The sequence below is a fragment of the Macrotis lagotis genome, chromosome 4, assembly GCF_037893015.1.
Source record: "Macrotis lagotis isolate mMagLag1 chromosome 4, bilby.v1.9.chrom.fasta, whole genome shotgun sequence".
Lineage (NCBI taxonomy): Eukaryota > Metazoa > Chordata > Mammalia > Peramelemorphia > Peramelidae > Macrotis > Macrotis lagotis.
In genome coordinates, this window is record NC_133661.1 from 73,156,424 (window position 1) to 73,183,106 (window position 26,683).

Below are 26,683 nucleotides of genomic sequence, written 5' to 3' on the forward strand. Positions count from 1 at the left end.
AAGACTCTCCAAGAAAACATAATGTGTCTGAAATCAGTCTGTATCCCAGAGATGAATCTTGCTTCCTTGAAATAAATCACTTATCTGATGTCCTTAGGACTCACCTGTCAGAAGAATTCAAGTTGGATCTGCAAAGGATAAGAAATAAGATTTGGAATTTGAACATTCATTGAGTAATGCATTAAGTATAGGAAATGCATTAAGAGTTTGGCCAACCTACAAAATTCCATTGCTTGTTCCTGGCTTTTTCTGATGAACTTTCTTTGTTATTGATCTTTCACTCAACTTGACTCCATCTAGTGTCAGTTCCTGGAACCTTGAATTATGCTTCCTTTCCCCTCAAGATCATTTTCATTTTCTGCTGGCTGGCATTAGTAGTTATGAAAGAGAACTTTGTGGCTGTAATGTTCATTTATTCATTCACTCAAAAATTCAACAATTATTTCTTGCATTAAGAATATTAATTTACTATATACAACATAATTGCTGCTATGAAGAGATTCAAAAAAACTGTCACTGTTTTGGTTTTCAAAAGAATATTTTAACTGGATTATTTTAGAATTTTAAATTGCTTCTTCTTGAGTAGCATCTAATTCATGGCCCAGATGTTTCCACAAAAACTCTCCTAAAATTAACATAATACACTGTTCAAATTTAAAATAACATTCCTATTTTTTGTTTAATCCTGTGATTTCAAAGCATCTTATTACTATTAATGATGGTACTTATCTTGTTTTATATGGCAAATTAAATTTTGTAAAATTTTGTACTATTTTATGTGGTACATTAATCTTAAGAGATAGGTGTTATTATTATCATCTCCCATTTCATGGAACTATTAAGATTCAGAAAAGTTAAGGGATTTGCCCATGATCACACTGCTGTAAAGGGGTCTAAGAAAAGAGTCAAAATCAGATCTGCCAGACTCTTAAGTTCAGAATATTTGCCACTATTCTATGATTCCTTTTCTTCCACAAAGGAATATTCCTTGACCCAGGTATATCACTAATGACATGCTTTTTCTTTTCATTTTAAATCAGGGCCTGAAAGTCCATGAACCTGTCTTTTAAATATATATATATATCTTGATGACTACATATCCATAAAAATTAGTTTTCTTTGAAATTCCATGTTTTTTTTCTTTTCAGCATAGAAAAGAATTATTCTGAGAAGAGGCCCCTAGGCTTCATCAGACTGCCAAAGTGAACCATGTCAGACTTTACAAAAAATTAAGAACTCTTAAAAAACAAATAAAACAACTATAAAAAGAATTATTCCAAAACATATGCTTAATCAAAGAAGTTGACAAAGTTCTTTGAAGTACTTTCCCTGATATTTGTTTCTGTTTTTCTCTGCAATGGTTTCTTTCTATTGACTACACCTGAATCATTATCCCTTCTTCTCTTCTCTTCCCTAATTCCTCCAACCACCACCCATAAATATTTTTTCTCTTGCTTTCTGCATACTGGTAAACTGATAAATTAAAACAATGCAAGAAAAGTAATGATTTTGACTTCTTCAACTCTTAAATAGTTTAAATATGATTCTTTGGGTTAGAGAATAATGAACTGACTTCTATCTGCCCCTTAGGAAGACCAGAGGAGATATCAGAGGAAGCAAAGACAGAGCCTTATCAGACACTAGAGAAGACAGGAAGGAACCCAAGTTGATACTCAGACATTTTAGCTGAAAAGAAATCTCTCTCTGGAGTCTGCTATTCTGGCTTTCCAGCTACCAAGCTTCTCCTGAAAGGAGAAAGCCATCAATTAGGGCAAACACTAAGGGACAGGACAAATTCTTTTCTTGTTAAGTCAATTATGACTTGAAAGAAGTAGATGTCAGGCTAGGACTCAAAAATTTCTCTGTTAATCAGAGACTAAATGGTAATCATTTTTGTTGCAATGGCATTTGAACTGTCCACTTAAAAACATTCATCACTGAAAGATAAACATTTTTGATGGCAAGCTATTAGAAAATGAAATGGATGGAACAGAACAGACAGTGAGCAAGGGCTCCATCAGGATATGAAGTAGGGGGTGCTTGAATCTTATCTTGAGCAGATGACAAAAGGATAGAGTTGGAATCAAAAAGACTAAAATTTAAACCTAGTTTCAGACTTCACTAGTTTTGTGACCCTCAGCAAGTCACTCTTTCCATCAGCCGTTCTGCTTGGTTTCAACTTCATAAGTTATAAGGTCTCTCCCAAAATAAGCTGACTATTTGAATAGGTGTTGCAGTGGGTAGAGAATTGGTCCTGAAGTCAGGAGGACCTGAGTTCAAATCTGACCTCAGAAACTTACTAGCTGTATGCCCATGGGCAAGTCATTTAACCCTGATTGCCTCCCATCCAGGACCATCTCCAGTCACTGGATGGCCACTGGACCCAGGTAGTTCTGGAGGAGAAAGTGAGGCTGGTGACTTAGCAAAGCAACCTCCCCTCAAGTCCAGTTATCATGGTATCACCTCCCTGATGTCATGGTCTTCTTCAAAAATGAAAGACAAACATCATCACCATCATCACCACTCAGTTTTTGACACTCAGTAGTTTCTCAACTCAACTCAAGTTACCTCTTCCCAAGGATTGGAGGGTTGGAAAGAAGAATAATAAACTCCTTCCAAAAGCTTCCTTTTTAAATGACCCAGAACTTTCCAAAAGAGTCACCATTTTTAATCAGCACTTCTACCTGGTTCCACCTGCGTGGATGGGATCATCATAATCCCTTCCTGGCTATCCCCAAGTGGTCTCCTCATTATATAGTTAAGTTCATTGAGAGCAGGAATTTTCTGGTTTGTTTGTTTTTCCTTATTTGTATTCTTAGCACAAGATTTTGGTACATAGTAGGTATTTAAATGAAGTGAATCTAATTAGATCTGTTCATCTGAATTTCCTGGTCTGTAAAAAGAAAGGATGAGAGCTCCAATCTCCCCAGAGCTGTTGCAAAGATAAAATGAGAAATATTTTCAAAATACTTTGCAAACCCTTAAAGCATTATAAATACTAGTTATTATTTGCACCATTAATGCTAGAACTAATAATAACTATTTAACATCTCTGGATTTCAATATTCTCAACTATAAAATTATTTCTGTAGTCCTTTCTGGTTCTCAAACAAAAATCATCGCAATTGTACATGTATAATAAATTTGTAAGATTTTGAAGTCCCTAACAACCTTCCTCCCTTTCCTTCCCCATCCCCATGACAGGGAGTAATGTACAATTGATAAGAGCTTTCCCACACAAAATTTTCCCCAAAATTGGTTTGTTTGGGTTCTTGCTCTAGGTCTGCTGGAAATTTATAGAATCAGAGCTGAAGACCTAGAAGAAACCATGCTATCTAGTCCATCAAGAATCTGCCAACCAACACTCTTTAAAAACAAAAAAGGAAAAGGAAAATGTAGAAATGGTGAAGGGGGAGAGTGGGAGGGGTGGAAGGATAATCACTAGAAGACAGCTATGACCTGCAACAAGTTCAGGTATAAAGGGATATTTGTGTAGATGGATTTATCTACTGTCCTGAAACAATCCTACCTATTGACTTCCCTTAAGTCTCAACTGAAATTTCTTCTTCTACAGGAAACCTTCCCCAACCCCTCTTAATTCTAGTGCCTTCATTACTTCCTATTTTTCCTATATATTTTGCATGTATATATTTCTTTGTTGTCCCCCCCCCATTAAATTTTAAACTTTTTTAAGTCACAGACTTCTTTTGCCTCTTTTTGTTTCTCCATTGCTTAGCATATATGTTGCGGTTCACTCATTTTTCCAGTCATGTTCAACTCTTCATGACCTTATTTGGGACTTTCTTGGCAAAGATAAAGGAGTGATCTGTCATTTGCTTTTCTGTTCATTTTACATATGAGAAACTAAGGCAAATAGAATTGAAAGACTTGGCCAGGGTCACACAACTAGTAAATATCTGGGGCTGAATTTGAACTCACAAAGGTGTGTCTTTCTAATTCCAAGCCCAAGGCTGTATCCTCTACCACCTAATAAAGTTCCGTCTTAATTAAGTTTATTGATTTGAAAATAATGGATACAACAATTTGACCTCCACTTCCTCTTACCATATTTTGACTTTGGAGTAGTCACACTATTTCATTAAAGCATTTTGTTTATAATATTTTCGTATTTCATTTTAATTTTTTTTGCAAAAATCAAACTAAGAATGTTAGTACTATTAATTGGCAGGTGAGGTTATAGGGATGGGAAAAGTTCAGATCCATTTCATCAGAGTATCTTATAGTCTTTGAGAATGAACTGACTCCTGAAGTCATTGCTGACAAAATTCTTATAATTGTGATAAACATAAAAATTTTAACTATGATAAAGATTTATATATTACCCTTTAAGGGTTTCAGAATACTTCCCTTACATCATCTGGTTTGAGTCTCACAATAATGTCCTGATGTAGATAGTGTAGCTACTATTATCTTTCATTTTTAAGATAAAGAAAGTGAGATCTAATCCAATTCAATAAACATTTATAACTTTAAGGCACAAAAAGGTTTGATGACTCATGCATGGTCATACAGTTAAGAAGGATGAGAAGCAGAACTCAATTCCAGCTCTTTTTCATTCTAAGCCCAGAATTCCTTTCATTACACTACCTTCCCTGTCTTCTATGATTATATGACCTGATCATTCTCAGACCTTCAGAAATCTTACTTCAAGATGTAATCCCCTATTTCAGTCTAGTCCCCCTTTGACTCCTTTACCATCTGCTTCACTTTCCAAAGCAAGGTACCTTTTCTCACTTATTATTTCCCTCAGATGTTGCTTTTCTGTAAATTAAATTTACTTCTGTAAAGTAAATTCCTTAAAGTCAGGGACTTTATTTTGCTTTTGTATTTGCATTCTCCAGCATAGGACACTCATAGTAAATGTTTAATGTATATTTTTCCATTCCTTCATTCTTCTCTTCCACAATATGAAAGGACTTTGATTTTTTCTAGCTCAAGGATTTTTATTGTGTTCATTTTTTTTAAAAAATGTGAATAGTTCCAGGAATTTGGAAAAACAATTACTATTCTGGAGTAGTCTCTGCAAAGAATTTTTTTTAAACAAGGGAGCCCAAAATATTGACAGAGAACCTTGGTACATGACATTATGAAAGGTGTTCAAGATAAGGAAACTATATCTGTATCTTGGGATTCTGATCTTTAGTAATATAATGATAAAAATATAAGTACTGTTTGTCTTTAGCATGTTTGCTAGTCTCCTTGGAGCAGAAAACAATTTCAAAGCAATCTGGCAGCATTTAAGTATTGAAGTTTCAGTCTTTAGTGAAAGAGGGGGAAAAAGGTCAAATATGTGAATTTCAATCAGCACTAAATTTGAAAATAATTTCATCTTATCTACCCAATTTTTTTTGTCTGATTTACTTTTCAGAGAGTACCATGGTTCAAATGTACAAAAATATGAACTCTTAGAAATCAATAACTTGCTATGTCATCTTGGAAAAGTCATTTTCACTCAGCCTCCATTTGTTCCTCTCTAAAATGAGATGAAAATGATACCTTTTTCATCTGCTTAGTAAAATGTTATGTTAAAATGTTATGTCACAAAAGCTTAAACCTACTGATTTGACTACCTCAAACCAAGATAACATTTTTAAATTATCAGATACTTTCATAGTTTGTCAACAAGATTTATATCAGCATTTCAGTGACTATCATATGCACTTAAATAGCATAACACCATCATATACTGTTACTATCAATGAATGTTTATGTAATGCCCAATGAAGTAAATGCTTAATCACTGTTTATTGAATGAAATATAAAAGAAAGATAATTTCAATATGAATAAACTTCTGAATGAGATAATTATCAGCAAATAGGCACGTATTCATTTCTAATTTTTTCCAATGGAAAGACTCAGAGGATGCTGGCATAATAAAAAAAAAAGCAGATAATGACATAGATAGTAAATTAAAGAGGTGAGATTTGAACTCAGGATCTCTGACTTGAAAGTCAGTGCCTTTTCTTTTGTGGCAACACTTGAAACACTGAAGCAATACAACATAATGACCTGAAAAAAATATTTCCAGAGTGGAGAATGGGGATGATGGGATTCTTTTGCCAGAATCTGCAAAAGACATTTGCCTTATTTTGATTTTTGTCTGAAGTTGAATATGAGGTGACCACCAAGCATATGCAACCATCAAATGGTGGGGTCCCTTCTGGTGTCTATTACCCCCTGGCCCAAAACCCAAGAGATGGAGAATGTTGAGAGCTGCCTAACTAGGGCTTCTGTGCAGTTGGAAAGGAGATAGAAGACAAGAAAGAAGGGAGGAGCCACCATGATCTAAACCTAGGTCACAAAATGCTGCAAGAAGAGTGAAGTCACTGTTTCCAGAGCTCTCCCTGAAGAACTGTGGAAACCCACCCCCACACCTCTGTGTCTTCTGTGCATCATCCAAGTGTCTGAAAAGAAAAGTATCCTAGAGTTTAGAGTTATTTGAACAATTAATCTCCTAAATTTATTCATGTGAATTGCCTCATCTTTCTCTTGACAAATCGAAATATTATTATTGAGCTTACCTGGAACAAAGAATAAGAAATGATTCCTCTAAAGGTAAATAATGTCTCCCTCCCTCCCTTCCAGTTCATTTTGCAGATGAGAAAGCTGAGGCAAACAGGGTTAAGTGATTGCCCAGGGTCACATAGCTGGTAAATGTCTGAGTTCAGATTTGAACTAAAGAAGATGAGTCCTTCAGCTCTGGGACCAGCTCTATCCACTGTGTCACATGGAAGTATACCCATGTATATAAAGATTACTATCTTTAATGGGAGGCTAGAGTCATAGAGTCATTTGATAGACACAAGAATTACACATGTGTTTATGTACACATATACAAACATATATGCATATATATTCACACATATTCAGTGGTACCATGATACTCATCCTTGATTCATTCCAGAACTCTTGACAAGTAATGAAATGACAAGAAGGGAGCAAAGTTTTTTTTTCCATAAGAAATAATATAATTAAAAATAATTCATGATGGAAAGATTTGCAGGAACTGATGCTGAGTGAGATGAGCAGAACCAGAAAAACATTGTACACCCTAACATCAATATGGGGGTGATGTTCAACCTTGATGGACTTGCTCATTCCATCAGTACAATAACCAGGAACAATTTTGGATTATCTGTGATGAATAATACCATCTGTATCCAGAGAAAAAATTGTGAAGTTTGAACAAAGACCAAAGATTATTACTTTTAATTTAGGGAAAAAAACTCATTATCTTGTTATGTAATTTTGCTATCTCTTATACTTTATTTTTCTTCCTTAAGGATATGATTTCTCTCTAATCACATTCAACTTAGATCAATGTATTCCATAGAAACAATGTAAAGGCTAACAGATTGCCTTCTGTGGGGGGTGGGGGGAAGGAAGCAATAATAGGGGGGAAATTGTAAAATTCAAAATGAATAAAATCTTTCTTTAAAAAAAGAAGACATTATCTCCTTCCAAAAAAAAAAATTCATGAAGAGCAGCACTGGCAAAGCACCAATCCCGGAGTCAGGAGAATCTGAGTTCAAATCCAACCTTAGACACTTAATAATTACCTATCTATGTGACTTTGAGCTAGTCACTTAAGCCCATTGCCTTGCAAAAAAAAAAGTAAAGAAAAAAGAAAAGAAATAATTCATGAAAGTTCCCTAGAATTTTCATATTTTATTGGGCTAATATTAAGTAATTAATATTAGTGAGTAATTAAGTAAATAAGGTTGTTTTGTAATATAGAACCTTAAAACTTATGACACAGATTTTAAAAAAGCAATTAATTACATAAAAATAAAATAAAATTTAACTTCACTTTATTTGTACCAAGAAGAGTTCCTAATTGTTATTTGTCTTTAGCTCTTTTTTTTTGCAAGGCAATGGGGTTCAGTGTCTTGCCCAAGGCCACACAGCTAGGTAATTTTCAAGTGTCTGAGACCAGACCGAATTTGAACTCAGGTAGTCCTGCCTCCAGGGCCAGTGGTCTTTAGCTCTTGAAGAGGACAATGACATCAGGGAGGTGATGCCATATTATGCAACTGAATTGGTTTTGAAGGGGTGATGTACAAAGTCACCAGCCTCACTTCTTCTTCCTCCTCTGGAGTCACCTGGATCCAATGGCCAAATATAGATCAGGACAAATGGAGATGGTTTTGGATGTAGTGGGAGACCTTGGTCTTTTAAAGTTAAGGTTTTTCCAAGGTCACAGTTTGAGACAAAGTTCATTCAGTAATTAAGGCTATGTGAAAGATGAGGCAAAGAGGCCAAGCATGACCACTTTTACTTAAATAAATAAATAAGAAGTAAATATAGAAAAATAAATATAGATGAATGAATGGACGAATGAATAAACAAAGGAGAAAAACATCAAATAAATGAATGAATGAATAAATGTATAAACAAATTAATCTAAATAAATAAATGAATGAATGAATAAACTGAGAGGTCAAGACCTTGAAGGTTTTTCAGTGATTAAGGTAGATAAGTAAAATGTTTATCCTTCATTCTCGAAGAAGCCATGACATCAGGGAGTTGATGACATGACAAGCTGGTGAATTTGATATGAGTGAGGGGATGCTGTGCTAAGTCCCCAGAATCAGTTTCTCCTCCAGAGTCATCAGGGTCCAGTGACCAGATATAGATCAAGAAAACTGGAGATGGCCCTGGATGTGAGGCAATCAGGGTTAAGTGACTTGCCCAAAGTCACACAGCTAGTAAGTGCCAAATGTCTGAATCTGGATTTGAAATCCAGTTCTCCTAACTCCAAGACCAGTGCTCTGTCCATTGTGCCAACTAGCTGCCCCCAGATAAGTAAGAAACCAAGCAAAGAATAGTCTCTTTTTAAGAGTAAAAAAAAAATCAATCTGGGAAGGGAGAAACCTCAGGTTTTCCAGTCAAAACAAAAACAATTGCTATTTGCTTTGACTCTGAACCAATTAAGACCCAAACAATGGACAAACCGGCTTAGCCTGAAGTTCTGCACTGTTCCAGAGCTACTTTAAGACTGATGGTCAAGTTTCACTGTGAAAGAGAGGCCAAGTGGCTATCAAGAAGCAAGGAAGAAGCAGTTTCTCTTGCAGAGTCATGACTCGATATTTTCTCGTCAAAATGGGATGAGTACTAAATTTGATGAGTTATAAAACTGATCAGTATCTAGGCATACTGTGTAAGATGGATAGAATGAGAGACAGACAAAAGAGAGAGAGAGTCAGAGGGAGAGAAGGGGAGGAGAGAGAGAGAGAGAGAGAGAGGAAGGGGAGGAGAGACAGAGAGAGAGAGAGAGAGGCAAAAAGAGAGACAGAATCAGAGGGAGAGGAAGGAGTGGAGAGAGACAGAGACAGAGACAGACAGAGACACTGAGACAGAGACAGACAGAGGAGAGACAGACAGAGAGACAGAAAGACACAGAGAGACACAGACAGAGAGACAAAGACAGAGATGACAGACAGAGAGAGAGAGAGAGAGAGAGAGAGAGATCAAAAGAGGAAGAGAGACAGAGACAGACAGAGACAAAGGGAAAGGGGGAGAGGGAGAGGGGGATATGTATGAACCTTCATATGTATGCATATTCTCAAAGGCTACTCTTTCTAGCTCTCTGTCTCTCTTTCCAATATATAAATAGACACATACATGCACATGTGTATGTGTACACATACATATGGACAAACATATATGTGTGTGTTGTGTGTATAGCATTCTATACATGAGTGTCTATATGTGCCCATCTTCAGAAGAAAAACTAGGATGGGACCACCAGAGCATTTCCTCAGCAAATCACAGCTTTAGAAAGGGCAAAAATTTTAAAGGATGAGCATTTGAAAAGTTTGTTGTGGCTCCATTTTGAAGCACTTTTATTTTTTCAGCAATATAGAAGCAATTGCCCCCATGCACCTAGTGACTGAGAATAATTAGTTAAAACAGAAGCTCCCTAATCTTGCCCTTTCTTCCTCATATAGTTGAATTCTATCCCAGGCTACCTCTCTCTGTTTCTTCCCCTCCCATACCGTCTCCTAGAGCCCTGGGATCTCAATCTCACTAAGGTCCAGGTCATTGTTGTCTCCGCACAAATTCTGCCCATTAACTGAATTTGCTTTAGTTGCCTTTTATATTATTTTTCAGAACATGAATTCAGAACTGATTCTAGCACCTTGCCCCAGGTGCTAAAATTGTCCATTGCAGCTCTGCTCATCTGATAAAGGCGCCCTAGATCCTTAGATCCAAAAATGAGTTCAGAGGGAGAAGTCAATGAAAGAATTCCCAAGAATCAGCCCAGAGCCAATGGAAAGCATTGAACACATTGGGAGGCAGCAGGTGCCACCTGCAGTGTGGAAAGCTATTTTCCTACGCTTGCCATGGGGGAGCCCTGGAGATTTTGTTCAGAGTCAGACAGGAATATGGCCTCAAATATTGGTTCTTCATGTCTTGGGAAGTTTTGCTTCCTGCAATATTACCTCAGTATTCTGGGAGGAAATTAGGTGAAATGAAAGAGTGAGATGCTAGGAATATCCTTCGCGTTTATACTAGAAAGTGGAGATGCAGCTATGAATTTCTAAAACCTCTGAAAATTCTATGAGATGCTGCCAAAATTGGCTCCCTGCCCCCCCCGACCCTAATTACTGAACTGAACAAGGAAGAGATAATTCTTAGAATCCTAGACTAGAAGTTGGAAAAGGACTCCCAAGTCACCAAGCCCATGTTCAACCCAAGAAATGGATTCTCTCCAGAATTCCTTTTCTGGAGCAGAACCAAAAGAACATTGCATAGCAAGAGTGTTAGATGATCAGCTTTGATGCATGCAGCTCCTCTCAGCAGTTCAGAGATCCAAGACAACCCTGGGAGACCTGCTCCAGAAAAGGAGCTGCATGAACTCTATGTTCACTTTTTCAAATTTCTCCTATGTTTTTCCTTCATATTCTATGGTTTAGTCCTAATTCCTCATGCACAAAATGACTAATACATAAACAAATAACAAGTTAAACACAAATGTTCACTAGTCTGTTTGTTGCTGGGGCGGGGGTAGGGGAGTGGGAAGGAAGGATGGAAGAAAATTGTGCAACTTATAAATGTGTGAGTGAATTAATGATGAAAAACTTTCATAACATGCAATTGTTACGAATAAATATGAATAAATAAATAAAATAAATTATCAATAAAAATTATCAATCTTCCCACATTTAGGCCAAATAAAAACTATCAAACTTTGGGCAGTAGACATTTATTGAATTTATTTGAGATTAGAGGTCTGGGTAATTGCTTTAGAGCAGGAAATGACCTTAGAGTTCATCAGTCTCAACCTCCTTGTTTTATAGTTTAAGAAAACAGAAGGGATTCACTCAAAGTCACACATTAAGTATCTGATAAAGGATTTGAACCCAGATCTTAAGTACTTGATATAGCATTTGAACTCCGATCTTCTACATTCTAAATCTAGTACCCAATCCATTATTATCTTGCAAAAGGAATAGAGGCATCTTCACAGACAAGGTAACAGACTAAGGAAAGCCATAAACTGATGAAAGTTGTAAGATACTCCTTGCAAATGCCTCGTTATACCATCCTTGGTTAGAACAGGGGGCCATAGGACAGGCTAGAGAAGGGGCATCTTGGATTCTGAAACTATCTTAGATTATCCTGCCTGCTCAAAGGATAATAGTTAATTCTGTTCAGACAGAGAGATTGAATGAAAAGAGTAGTCTTTTTACTCTAGAGTAAAAAGCCTCAGAAATACAATGTCAATGATTCAAGTCGATTATTTCATCAATGTGGACCTTCCCAAGGAAAAGAACAATCTTTATGACTTGGAAGGTGACTTTTGAGACTTTCCACAGTTAAAAATCTCATCCTTCTTTTCATCCAAACCAGGGATAAGCCTCTTCAAAGTTAGTTGGGCTGTTCCTCAGATGACCAGTGACCTCAGACCAATCCTATTCCAAGGTTTCCCCATCTGGTGGGATATACCAAAGCTGCTTTCTCAGAAACAAAACCATTGATGTTACACACCATCTCACTGTGATGAGACTTTAAGTAGAACCTTAGTGGAAGAGCTCGAGATTATAAGCAATTAGGTGGCCCAACAGGTAGAATGATGGACTTTAAGTTAGGAAGACCAATGTGTTGATCCTGGCTAGCCATGAATCTGACTAAATCATCTGATCTCTGGTGGTCTTAGTTTTATCACCTGCAAATTGGATATAATAATACCATCTACTTCTTAGGCTCAAATGAGATAACAGAAAGTGCTTTGTGCCTTCAAGCACCATATAAACGTTAGCTATTTTATTACAGATCTAGAAGGGATATTGAGGCCATCCAGTACAATTGCCTTTTGAAATGAGGGAACTGAGAACCTAGGATGCAAGTTCAAGAAGCACAATTTGAACTGCAGTTCTGACAGAGTCAAGTATTCACTGCCCTGTATCTTGACACATCCTAGTCTGATTCCAGAGATCAGATCAATAATCAAGGATCTTCTAATTCCTCAAATAGGTCAAATGCACCAAATTTCCCCAAACTCACTCCATCAAATCTCATGTTATCTTTTATAAAGCTATTGTTACTTTGAAACTAATTGCTCTTAAATTAATTATTTTAAATACTTGCAATGTCATTATGACTTTTTGGTTACTCCCACTATTTTCATAAAGATTCTTTATCCATATGTGCTTTTTCACATCTCCCTTTATAAGATTGTTGTTAGTATGTATGATGTACTTCCAGTCTTAATATTTTTTTTATTTTGCATTATATTCATTCATACATCCATTCAAGCACTTAAGTTCCTTTGTCCTAATTATTGTGCTTGGTTCTAACAGAGAATACAAAGACATTCCTAAAAGTCTTTCCAGATTTCTTTGTTTCTTATACTTGCCAGTCTTAATTATGTTACGGAATCCCGTTACAATAATGTTCTATAACTATATTGTTGCATGAGTTGTTTTCCTATATGATGGGCAATCCCCTTACCCCTAGTAAAATTTAATGTATGATTTTTTTGACCTCAAAGAAAAACATGAATAAAACATATTAAAAGTCATAAACTGATAGGAACTCTTACCTTGTGTTCTTTCTTCGGGTGGCTGTATCTGAAAAGATGATTATAGGGTTTTAGATAAGCAATATCTATAATATGCATATAATTCATTCTCAGTTTGCAGAGACACCAGTGTCTCTTGGGGCCAATTCTTATCATTATGGAAATGGAAAGTTGTGTGGTACTCAATATGAATTTGGAGAATTCTGGGATTTAACTACTCTAAAAAGGATTATTAGGGTGGAGGAAGGAGCAGGTATGGAGGCAGAAGAAAGTGGAAAAGGACTTTAAGGTATTACATGGCTTGTTATCTCCTGCCTGTTGGACTGGTGATGATTTTGATGATAAATTTCAGGATTTAAATTGCATATCCTAGATATCAGGGATGATATTTTAGAATTTTAAAAATTCCAAGGCCATACTATTTACTTTCTAATTCCTCTCCATTCCCCCCTCCCCTCTTTCATTTAAAGTATCTAATCTGGCCTGTATGTGATGAAGAGGCTGTTTTGCTCTCCCTTTATTTATGTGGATGCAAAATCAATAGTTAATTCCCTGGGCAACTATGACAAATTATGTTCCACATGAATTTAGATATGCAAATGGATCAAGGAGATGCATCAAAGTAGCAGAGCATCCTAGGTCTGCTCAGGTACCAGACCTCCTCTACTTCATTTCATATATGCAATAGGCTCATTTTCCAGAGTTGTGATCATTCTCTTTCATCCATATTTTAATGATCACATTTTTAAAAGACATACCATTATTTCATTATGTAATTGAATACACTAGAAGGAAAGTTTCATGGATTGTACAGCTGAGATTCTTTTAAAAAGTAAAAATCAATGGTTTGTCACCCAAGACTACAATCCTATGTAAAAGCACCTGGGGATTATAAAACACAATGTTTTCCATATGTCAGATAAAATTTAGTGTTATCTGACTATTTACAAAATCAGAGAGGTGTGTGACAGGATGTATACAAGGTCACTAGCCATGGAATCAGAAAGACTTGGAGACCAGTTGTATGACCATAGGCAAGTTGTTTAACTTCTCAGTATCCTAGAAAATTCTCTAAAATCATAAATTACAGAGCAGCTGTTGATCTTAGTGGAAGGAGTTTCTAAACTAGGAATTCCTTTCACTTAAAAAATTTAAGTGCCAGATATAGATGCAGACATAGACATGGATATGGTCATGGACATAGACACAGGTACAAATAGACACAGGAACAAGCATAGACAAAAAGACAGACAGATACAGACATAGACTAATTCTCTGGATGACCTTGCTTCACTGCAAACTTACTTTTTCTCTCCATTGTTTCTTACTGATTTATGAGTCAATTTTGTCTCTTGATTTCTACCATCCTACTCCATAAGATTTTACAAATAAGCTTATTCTAAATCAATTTTGCCTTTGGCCACCATGTGTTTCCACTTATCAAAGATATAAATTATTTGCTGACTAAGTGATTTCTATACTCTTTTGACCTCCTTTTTGAAACACAGGATTAGATTCTCCTTGATTTTTTGCTATATAGGAAAATGTATCAAAGCAAGAGGTAAAATACCTCCTCTTTCAAAAATGTTTTCAAGCTTTTATAGATAGATACAGATATATTTATAAATCTTTTACACACACATGCACCAAACACACCTAGATACATGTGTACACATATGAATCATACATGTGCATGCATATGCTATGTGTATGTGTACAAATTATACATAATGTAAAAATTTTATTTATTTAAAGAGAGAATGAGAAAATTTTTGACTGAAACTGTTTGCAGAAAGTTCCTGATGAGGAACTTTATTAATGCAAACTAGCACCTTCTCTGAAATGTAGATTCTTAGCAAATTATCTGAGAGATATTCTAAGAAGTTGAGTGATTTGCCCATTGAAAAGCAATGTAGAGGAAAAAAGTAGGTTTGCAGAAAGTTTATAACTAAGCAAGAGCATCTAATAAGTATTTAAAGATGAAACTGAAAAAAGACAACAAACCAAAAATATGTAAAAATTAGCAATATTTTTATAGCTAATGTTTCTCTCCATAATTGATAGTAGTAGGGAGGGGAGTCTTCATATTTGGATTTTAATGAATATAAATGAAATAGAAAAAGAAAAGAGAAAAACCTGTATGCCAAAAAAGCATTTGCCTCTATAATGAAGTATAGCAAGTATAGATTCTAAATTAGATAGTCCTTTCATAGAGTGAAATATTCCCAATACTCTTGTTAGCAGATGACATTGTGTTGATTGTATCAAGCCCTGAAAAAGTAAAGAGACTCTGAAATGAGATTCACAACCACTCAAAAATCAACAAATCACCAAGAAAATACTAAGCAGGTAAAGAATGTCTATTATCTACATCAGAAGTTCTTAATCTGGAGTCTGTTGAACTGTTACTTTTTTTTAAATTTTGATAACTGAATTTCAATATAATTGATTTCCTTTGTAATCCTACTTTATGCATTTTAAAATGTTCTCTGAAAAGGGGTCCATGGGCTTCAACAGACTGCCAAAAGGGTCAACTCCTTTTTTTTTTTGGTTAATCTATAAAGTTAAATTCAGATCCAGATTAAGACCTGAAGTTGGATGAATAGCCCATTGAGCAAGTTCATCCATCCATCAACTAAGAAGCATTTATTCTCTGCTTACTTTGTGCAGAGAAAGTGTGCTGTAATGGACAGAGAGAGAGAGACAGTCCCTAGTCCTAAACTTCATACTTACCCTAAACAAGTTCTCAACCTCTCATTGTGGCAGACTAAGGCTACCACATAGGTTCCCTGTATCAGTGAACTCACATTTATTCTCCCTGTGGTTTACTATGTGTTAAACACTGTGGCTACAAAGGAAAGCAAAACAAAATGCCAAAGACAGTCCCTGCCCTCTAGGAACTTATTTCTTAAGCAGATACTGAGAATGAACACTTAGATGAGCCCAAAATTACACAGAAGGAAAGGAGAATGGCCTGGATTGCCTTTGGAAAATCACACAACCTTTTCAATGAAATCCAAACTTCTAATACTACTACATAGCTGTAGATCACTTAATGCCATTTCTAAATAACCAGAATCGTGGTTCACCCAAAGGGTAATGGGGCAATTTATGATGAGTTTAAATAGACGGTTGATATTATCAACATTGACTTGTACAAGAAGTTGAGTTTTTAAAAAATCAAAGAGCTAGTAATAGTGACAAGGAGGAGAAGGAGAAGAAGAAAGGGAGGAGGAGGAGGAGGCAGAGAGGAAGAAGAAGAAGAAGAAAAAGAGGTGGAGGAGGAGGAGGGAGAAGGAAGAAGGAAAGAATATTGTGAAGTGTTTTTAAAGTACAGAGATGAAAATAAGGAAGTCCAGAGGGAGGCAGACAAGTAGGATATAGGAAATCTCTAAAATTAATATGTTAAATTAATTATTTTTTAAAAACAAGATATATATATATATATATATATATATATATATATCAGAGATTCATGGTTTCACATACAATTATCCTTTTCTGTTCTTTATATGTGATAATGTTTCTTCATACTTTTGGGAGTTTATCAAATTCAAAAATAACAAAATAAATCAAATCATTTTAAACAAATATTTAACCTTTTTAAAAAAGAAATCATCATGGAAATATAGAAATGGAAATAGATCTGTCAGTCATTTCTGGAGAGTAAAGCAAACAGGGGCAGCTAGGTGGCACAATGGATAGAGCACCAACCCTGGAGTCTGGAGAACCTGAGTTCAAATGTGGCCTCAGACACTTAATAATTACCTAGCTGTGTGGCCTTGGGCAAGTCACTTAACTCCATTGCCTTATGAAAACAACACTAACAACAACAGAGTAAAGCAAACAGATGAGCATGTGCTCCAGTCACTGATACCCAGTCAAGGTTAAAAGATCCAGAGGCAAGAAACCACACCCAGAGTCCAGTTTACTCAGTGTGGAGGATCTGTGCAGTGACATGAATGAAAATATAAGAATGATTTTGGAACACCAGCTGTTATCAGCGTAACAAATAATATCACAGTCCATTTGGGTACCACATTTTAAGAAGAACATTGATAAGTTAAAGCACATCTATAGGGGGATGAATAGATGGATGGATGAAGGGAGGGAGGATGGATGGATGGATGGATGAAAGTTCAATGATTCAATACATAGTATCTGTCAAGCACCAGGTTCTAGGGTTACAATTAGGAAAAAAAGAAAAGAAAATTTCTGTTTTCAAGGAATTCAAGTCTAATTGGAGAATCCAGCCCAATAAAGAAGTTCAGCTCCAAGGTAAATAGAAAAGCTCAGAATTTAAAAGTTATACCAAAGAACAGGGATCTTTAAATTACTCAAATAAGTCCAATGATAATGCGGAAATGATCTGCAAGACAGAAAAAATAGGTGGCTAAAACTGGAAGATCTTAGGGATCAGGGCTATTTTAAGACCTAATAGTCCTTAGATTATTTATTAGGCCCAATTATGGGGTTGGAGAAAGAAGGAAGGAATTGAGTTCTTGACTCATCCAAACCAGGTGAGCAATTATGTCAACTTAAGAGTTCAAAGGTTGCCTGTGTTTAAGTAAAAGTGTGGAGAAAAGGATGCTACTTAGTGGTGGTGAGTAAATGACAAAGACTGCAATAGGGACTTTTTACCATATCATATGAGCATGATTTGAATAGCCTGGGGATGTTTAACCTAAAAAAGAAAAGATTTGAGAAGAGGAGAGGATAACTATCTATCTCCTAATATTTGAAAACAGTTATATGGAAAAGATAGTAGTTCTAATCTGATTGGTCTCAGCAAATAAAACTAGATAGAACCATGGGGGGGGGTGATAGAAAGACAGGTTTCCATGCAAAATAAGGAGAAATGACTGAATTCTCATTTAAGTAGAAGGTGAATAGGCACTTGACATGGATTTCTTTGAACACAGTGCTATGCTTCAGACAGGGGTTGGGTCTCAAAGAAGAAATTATCTGATATTCACTTAAAATTCAACTCTAAAGAGGAAAAAATTGTGTTTCCAGAAGATTTTTGTGGTCACTAAGCCAAAATAGTTTGAAATAGGAGAAAGTCTCTAAAAGGAGACCCTGGAGGAAATATTTCCCCTAAAAACCAAATCGTTCCCATATTCTCTTTTTACAGAGATACCAAAACAGAACAGACTACCACTGTGGGGATGGAACAGAGAAACTCCCTCCTGAGTAAAACAAAAGCTAGTCTCTTTCTTACCTAAGGAGTCATTATCAAACATGTGCTTTCTGATCATACAGATCTTCAGTGCTAGAAAACCAGCACAGATAACAACTCCCAGTGTTGTTCCAATGATAGCATATTTGATGTCTGAAATAAAAAAAAAGATTGCACAAAATTGCTATTAACACATTAACTATTGTCCAAAATCCTTTCAGTGGTTTCCATGATCACCAAGTTAAGGAACAATTTTCTTTGAATGACATTGCCAAGGCCCTTCATAGTCTGGTCCCAATGTATCTTACCAAGTTTTCAATAAATCTACCAATCAGTGATGATGTTTGTTCTTCGTTTTCAAAGAAAACCCTGATATCAGGGAGGTGATGCACATGAATTGGATTTGAGTGGGAGTGGAGGGTGCTGGGCTCTGTCATCAGTCTCAGTTTCTCCTCCAGAGCCATTTGGGTCCAGTGACAGGTATGAATCAGGATGACTGAAGATAACCCTGAATGTGAGGCAATCAGGGTTAAGTGACTTACCCAAGGTCACACATCTAATAAGTGTTTGTGGCCAAATTTGAACTCAGATTTTCCTGACTCCAGGGCTGGTGCTTCACCCACTGTGTCATCTAACTACCCCACCAATCAGTGAGCATTTTTTTTTTTAGTTTTTTGCTAGGCAATGAGGTTAAGTGGCTTGCCCAGAGCCACACATCTAGGTAATTATTAAGTGTCTGACATCGGATTTGAACCCAGGTACTCCTGACTCCACATCTGGTGCTTTTATCCACTGCGCCACCTAGCTGCCCCCATAGTAAGTATTTCTTAAGTGCCAGACACTCTAAAGTGGTACTGGGAATACAAGGTCAAAACCTGAAACAATTCTAGCTCTTCTGGATTACACATTCTGTCACTGGAAACTATGTATATGCTACTATGTATATTTATATATAGATATACATACATACATAAATATATGTATATAGACAGATAGATACAAACAAATATGTCATCTACATATATCCCAATTTAAAATCTGTAAAATTACAATATATAATTTTATACGTGGATGTATATATGTATTTATGATAAGTATAAAATATGCAATTTACATATGTACATATGTACATTTTATTTATATACACATACATGTCTCCATTGAAAGAATGCATATTCCTTTTTTAACATTACGATTAACATTAACATTACTAGCAGAACAATCTGACTCTTCCATTTGTCAGCGTTCACCCATGCTATATGTGCAGTCCATCTTCTCTTCCAATCTTACAAATGCTCTCCTTTTAGGCAATTGGTGGTGTAGTCCATAGAATGTTGTTTTTGGAATCAGAAAAGTTGTAGTTCAGATTTTACCTCTATTTTTTACTAGCTGTGTACTTCTTGGCTAATAACCTAATGTTTCAACCTCAGTTTCTCCTCATCTGAAATGGGGACAATAATCACATTTACTTGCCAGAGTTGTTGGGAAGATACTATATTAAGGCACTATACAGATTTTAACTATAATTGTAACTCTTTTTAATCTTTTCAAGTAAACTTAGAAGTAGGTGGTCATTTTCTCTTAGGTTTTTAGTATCCTTATGACTTGCAATTAATTATTCAGTACTTTTCCTATATACATCCCTTATTTTTCCCATTTTCTTCCTCTATTGTCTAGGTTCAATGCCACACAGACAAAAATTAAGTGACAATTGATTATAAAACCTGTTCCTTAGGAATAAAGAATAAAATGGTTCATGGTACTTTTTAAAAGATGTTAAAGCAAAAAGATATTATCTCAAATTCAAAATAAATTTGCATTTTATACCTACTCTTTATAGAGTACCTTTAGAACCTGGCAATACAAAGATAAGAAATAAAAGTTTTTGTCTTCTAATAGCTTACAATTTAGTAGGGGAGATTAGACTTGCATACAGATAACTATGTTCAAAGGAGAGGTTCATATAAAGCTTTATTAAAAATCTGAGGAGGGAAAGATCAACTCAATAAGAAGAGATGGGAGAAGTCAATCTATAAATATGGACATGAAAAAGGCAGCAAACAAAGGCACAGATTCAATTCAATTAAACAAACGTGTTAAGTACTTAATTTGGACAAGGAACTATAATGAATGATTGGGATGTACAGAGATAAAAGTTAGTCCTGCCCCCAAGAAGCTAACAACTTTACTCTAGCTTAAGAGGAGTGGTGAGAGCAAAGGCAGCGATAACTCCTAATAAGAACCTTCTCCCCTCTTTGCTCCAAACCTTTACCTTAGTAGCAACTAATATCTGTAGTTGTCTATGTTTCCCAATCACATTTCAATCACCAATTGCCAATAGTTCTAAGTTACCAACAGCATTTCCCCAAATCTTTTCTTCATATATTTCAGATCACAGATTGCGTCCTTAAATTTATAACATAATGTGTGATTTTTAGGGGAAATAAACCCCAAACCACTACACTGTGCTTGTTCATGATTTCAGCATTTGCTTTAATTTTTCCCATCTTTCCCCCCTCGACTGATAACAAAATAAAAAATTAGGAGACATACCTACTTCCACACCAGTAGATTTTCCAGTTGCCAGCACCTGAACTCCACCAAAATCTGCAAAAGAAGATAATAATGTGATCTCATTGTATCCTGGCTTGTTAAAATGCAATTTTGGACAGGTTCTAGGTCAAACCATCCCTAAACCCAGTTCCAGTCATACTCATGATATCTAATGCAATATGGTGAACTTCTGTTATGGAAGTGAAGTGAACTTCTGTTTTGCCTCCCATTTCCCATGATTCTCTATTCTCACTGTAAATGTTATAAATAAGGTTCACTATTTGCACAGTTATACAGTCAACTCAAATTGAAGCTGTATCCTCAGAAAAGAAAAATAAGAGTCCAATCAGACAATTTACTTGAAAATTCAGTCAAGCTATGTATTAGACAACCTGTAGCCCAAGCAACTTGCTGGTCAAATGAATTTTTTTCTGACATTATGTAAATACAACCTTCAGAAACAGATCTTTGCTTGCAAAATCTTTATTATAACCATTCAACCAATTCCTCAATTTCTTTTTTATTTTCAGGCCCCTATGACATTTGACAAGTAAGTGCAAAGAATAGAATGTAGCTCATAATTATGATTTGTACCTATCTTGCTTGTCATAATCATGTAAAATAAGAGACAAGTATTATTTTAAGCACAAAATGGACAGCAACACAATCAAAATATTTGCTCCATATTGAAAAAATGATTGGAGAAGCACAAACTACAATAACTCTGATGCCCTTCATATACATCAGATTAATAAAGTTAATTTGTGCCCCCAAAATATTACAAAACCTATGCATATGCATATACCACTACTAAAGTTTATACCTTCAAAGAGATCAAAGAAAGAGGAAAAGAACCTTGCTTAACCAAAAAAACATTATTGTAGTGGCTCTCTTTCTTAGAAAAGGACTGGAAGTGAAGGCAGGGTGTACCCATTAGGGAGTAACTGAACAAATTTTGGTATATGAATGTAATGGAATGCTATCCTGTCATTAGTAGTGATGAAAGGAATGATTTAAAAAAAACCTGAGAAAATTTGTGCGAAATGATTCAGTTAAAGGAGCAGTACCAGGGGAACAATTTATTCAATAGCTACAACATTATAGACTTTAACTTTTCAATACTTAAGAATTCTGAGGAATGCAATGGTCATCCTTACTTCTAGAATAGCCTTGATGAAGCATATTATCCATCAGCCTTCCTAAAGTTTAGTCCTAATCCCTGATCTATCTAAATTAGGTGTAGGATTTCCCAAAAGTCATTCCACTGCAACTGAGTTCCAATTTCTTCCCTTATTAGATGGAAGAGTAGACTAATAGATCTCTGAGGTTCTTTCCACATTGATTTATGTCTCTTAAAAGGAGACAGTAGCATCCAGTGGTATCAAATGGACCATCACATGCTATTGCCTCTTATTGAACACACAACACAAAGAATATTTATTGAACCTACTAAGGCAGAGTGGGGCTATAGTAGATAGTGCACCACTGTACACTACTAAGAGAACTGAGGAAGGAAAAAGTATTTGTGGGAGAAGAAGAGAAAGAATCTTAGATGGAGGTGACCCCTCCTGAAGAAAGACAAAAATTCTTAGAAGTGGAAATGAAGAGTGAGTTTCAGACACAGGGACTGGCTCATGTGAAAGTAGGAAGGAAGAAGGGAATCTATTATTAATTCTGACTATTCCATTTGTTTCTTCTTCAGATAGAGTATAGAGTCTGTGAGAATAGAAACAGCAGCATTTTTTACTTCTTCTGTATCTTTCAAATACCTAACACACAGTAGGTCTTCAACTGAATATTTCAATTGCTTCAGTCAATCAACAAATATTTATTAAGCACTTCTTTGAACCAGTCTAGATACAAATTCAATAGATCTATTGGTTGATGGAAGAGAATCACAATCTTCCACAATATAACTTCGATCAATTTTTCTCAAAGTCTAGTCTAGACCTGTGGGGATATCTGAGACCTTCTTAGGGAGCCTGTGAAGTATTTCATAATAATACTAATATGTTTCAGTTCAAATAGGGTAAATATCAATCCAAATAAACAAAAACTCTTTCAAAAGTTAAACTAAAAAGGTAGAAAATCACTGACATAATTGATTCATGAATTGAAAACTAGAAAATTCTCAAAGGCCATTAAATTCAGCCTTCTTATTTTACAGATAACGAAGCTGAGAAATAAAAAGGCAAAGGAACACGAGAAACATATTCTACACTCTACACTCTACACTGTGAGTCTGAGCCAAGGAAGCGGTTGTTTTTTCTTATATAGAATGTTGGCGGAAAATATTTTCATACCCATTTATCCAATTGTGCATAGAGATATTGTTTATTCTTGTAATTCCACCATTAGCCCAGTAATACCATCCATTAAGAGATCCTTTCTCCTCCTCTGGGAGGGAAATCCCCAAATGCAGCTCTCCTCATAACCCTCTTTTTAAAAACCTGGGTTCAGAAAATCTGACCCCTGGAGTTATAATGAGACTCTGGGTAACAATCAATTATATAGATACCAGTGCCATCCTCACAACCTCAGGTCATTCTGCTAGGATTCATTAGCTGTGTGGGAGTCCCTTCTGTGCTATATAACCCAAGGCGCTTATTTCCCCTGGCATTGCAAAGTAGCTGCAGAATGTATGGGCACTAACAAATTGGTCAGCAGGACAAACAACATGCTGTCCCCCAAATAGTCCATGAGTTAAAGTCTTTATAGATACTTCAGAATACTGATGTTGGAATAAGAAGATATGTGTGATTCCGAAACTTATAAATTTTTGTGACCCAAACTACAGTTTGTTCATATGTAAAATGGAGATAATAATACTCATGTTCATGACCTCTTTCTTCTTTTATTCAGTATTTGTGGACTAGAAATTGTAGGTAAAGTAGATAGGCATTGTGTTGCAATAGAAATATGGTAGACTTGAAACCAGGAAGACTTGGGTTCCCATGTACTATTTACTAGCTATATGATCCTGTACATATCATCTAATCACTGTAGATCTGTTTCTACATTTCAAAAATGAGGAGGTTGGATTTGATGACCTTTAAGAACCTTTTGAATCCTAAATTTAATGCTCTTTATAGCCATAGAAACAGCAAAAAAAAGGATGAATCCAAGTGTTATGGAAAAGACAAAAGTCACTATTTGTGATTGACTGAATGAGGGGACTAGAGATGGGTAGAGCCCAAGTTGAGTTTGAGATTATTAAGATGGATGACTGAGAGGTTGGTGATGCTATAAATATAGAAACAGAGAAAAATACAAAAGAAACAAGGTTCAGGGGAAAGATGACAGGTTATTTTTTTTTAGATCTACAGAATTTGACATGGAATTAAAATAGGTAATATAGAATAATCAAATGACATGGGAAACCTAGGAAAGTCATTTCCTCCGTATAGAAAGACACTCAAGGTTGGGTGACTTTTGCTGTTTCTTCTATCTCTTCAAGTGTCACCACTCTTTGAAGGTGATCTTGTAGGTTAAGGGCACTCCCATATTTTCTAACAGCTTTCCACTCACATCAGTTATCAGAAATGGAAGATACATGCAAGAGCAAATTAGGATGAAGGGAGAGCATATTTACCCAAACAAATAGCAGTCTGAGATTAATATAGCCAGTAAAGTACAGAGTTCTTTGAATTGAGTTTAAGCATCATGGACTGGTCAATGTCCATTAAAAAAAAGATGCCATTTTTAATAAGGTCAGGGAGAGAACTATTATCTGTAAGAAGCAGATAATGAAATGCAATAAGGATTATGAACATACAAATGGTTGAACTCAAAACATTTTCTTTAGAAGATCACAATAGGTTGATGTGGATATTTTTAAACTCTTTAAATATGGTTCCCATCTGACTTTCCTGACTTCAGATTTATGCTCTATGCTACACCCAATCTTTCTTATCAGTTTGACATACAATTCTATAGATAGGAAGCCTTCATTCCACTCCATAAGTAGTTCTCTATGTATGGAATTCACTGGACCTCACTCCCTGTATACACACTGGACCCTACTCCCTGCATACACAAACACATACACACATACACACTTTCCTCTTAAAATAAGTGACTTCTTTTAAAGCTCAGCTCAGGTAACATCCCCCTACTCAATGTCTTTTCTAATTTCCCCAATACTTTTCCTTCTCTCTTCTAAATGAAATTTAAGAATTCATCATGTCATTCTCAACCCCTATTAAGAAATTGAGGTGCCCAAGAAAACCCTGTTACAAAAATGCTTTGTGCGCATGGGGTGGGGAGGTGGTCGGAAAATATATAGAAAGCTCCCATGCCACAATTCACTAATGCTGGAAAGGGATTTTTCTCTCCCTAATAGAAAAACCAGTGTTCATTAGAAAAACAAATTCTACACAAGAATTAAAATCTTAGAATTAGAGATGGAAAGGACTATATAGAACATCTATTCAAAAGAGGTCTATGATATTAAAAAGTCTTTGACAGTCTGGAGCAACCTATAGGTTCTTTATCAAAATATCTTTACATAAAATAAAATAGAAAGGATTACCAAGGAAACCAATGACAATAACATACAGACAATATATAGCAAAATTTTGAGCATGTGTGATCTGACCATAATAATAATTATTATGGTCATTTTAAATGAGCATAAATAATATTTCCAGATATGTACATCAACAGAAATGTGATATGAAAATAGTAGAGATTTCTACTGAGAAAGTCACTAGTCCTGCCACTACTTCTATAGATGGTTGCTCACATTCTTAATTGAAGGAGAGGTTAAATTTCAATTAGAGGTTAGGAAAAATAGAATTGCCACTTTTTTTTTTCCTATCCAACTTCATGAACTCCCTGCAATTCATTATATGTTAAGGATCTCTGATTCAATCTGACTTTACCCCACAGATGAGGAAATGGAGTATTCAGGTGATTTGTTCAAGATCGTGCAATTGGCAAATAGTAGAGTCCAAATTTGGATTCAGAGCCTCTGATTCAAAATCTCCAGCATTTATTCCAACATACTCAATTGTCTTTTCATTATAATACAATAGCAAATAATACCTGGTCATGTTTGTTGGTGCAGTAAGGAAAGAGAAAGGACAGCTAAATGGTGCAGTGGATAGGAGTGCCAAGTCTAGTCAGGAGGACTTGAGTTCAAATGCAATCTCAATTATTTACCAGCTGTGGGACCCTGATCAAATCAGTTAACCCTGTGACCTTAGTTTCTTCATCTGTTAAATTAGCTGGAGAAGGAAATGGCAAGACACTCCAGTATCTCTACTAAGAAAACCCCAAATTAGGTCATGAAGAATCAGACATGACTGAATGATGAGAAAAAAGGAAGGGAAAGTGAGTTAGAATTTTACAAAGTCAATTCATTTAACAACAATACTTGTGCTCAATGAAAATTTTCATATCTGAAATTCTACTTTCTACATATAATTGTTTTCAAAATAAGCTTAGTTTAGTACCTACTGCCTGCTCTTTGTTTATCCCTATTCAATTGAAATCAGAATGAGATTCGACTTATGAAGAGGGAAGTACATACAAATTTATTTCAATAAACATCCTGGACAAAAACAAGAATAAGCCTATTGATAAGTATTTTCTAATTTTTATCCAATCAGGATGAATTTAAAAGAAAATATTTAAGAAAGTCAATCCTAACTGGATTATAAGCATTTCCAAATTCTAAATGTTAAATAAAGAAGTTTTGAGAGCCTAGGGCAACAATTACTATTTCTTTACACTATATTCATTGGACAATAGATTTGAAAATGAAAAGAGTTTAGACACTCCTAGTTCAACTCCCTCATTCTACAGATGAGGAAACTGAGATCCAGAGAATTTTAAATGACAGTTTCAAATTACACAGGGAATAAGGTGGTGAATTTGGGAATTCAAATTCAAGCCCTGC

General features: G+C 35.5%; 1 protein-coding gene across 3 annotated transcripts in view; it reads right to left on the reverse strand.

Annotated features, from left to right (window-relative positions):
• The window catches only part of TMEM273 (transmembrane protein 273), a 203,732-nt gene that overhangs the window by 22,394 nt on the left and 154,655 nt on the right, over positions 1 to 26,683 (reverse strand). For all 3 annotated transcript variants that reach the window (XM_074233131.1, XM_074233133.1, XM_074233130.1), the window contains 4 exons: positions 20,782 to 20,835; positions 18,271 to 18,381; positions 13,071 to 13,098; positions 105 to 128 (listed from right to left, as the gene is read on the reverse strand). In XM_074233131.1, the coding sequence (XP_074089232.1) occupies positions 105 to 128; positions 13,071 to 13,098; positions 18,271 to 18,381; positions 20,782 to 20,835 (217 nt within the window). The remainder of the gene's footprint in view (positions 1 to 104; positions 129 to 13,070; positions 13,099 to 18,270; positions 18,382 to 20,781; positions 20,836 to 26,683) is intronic.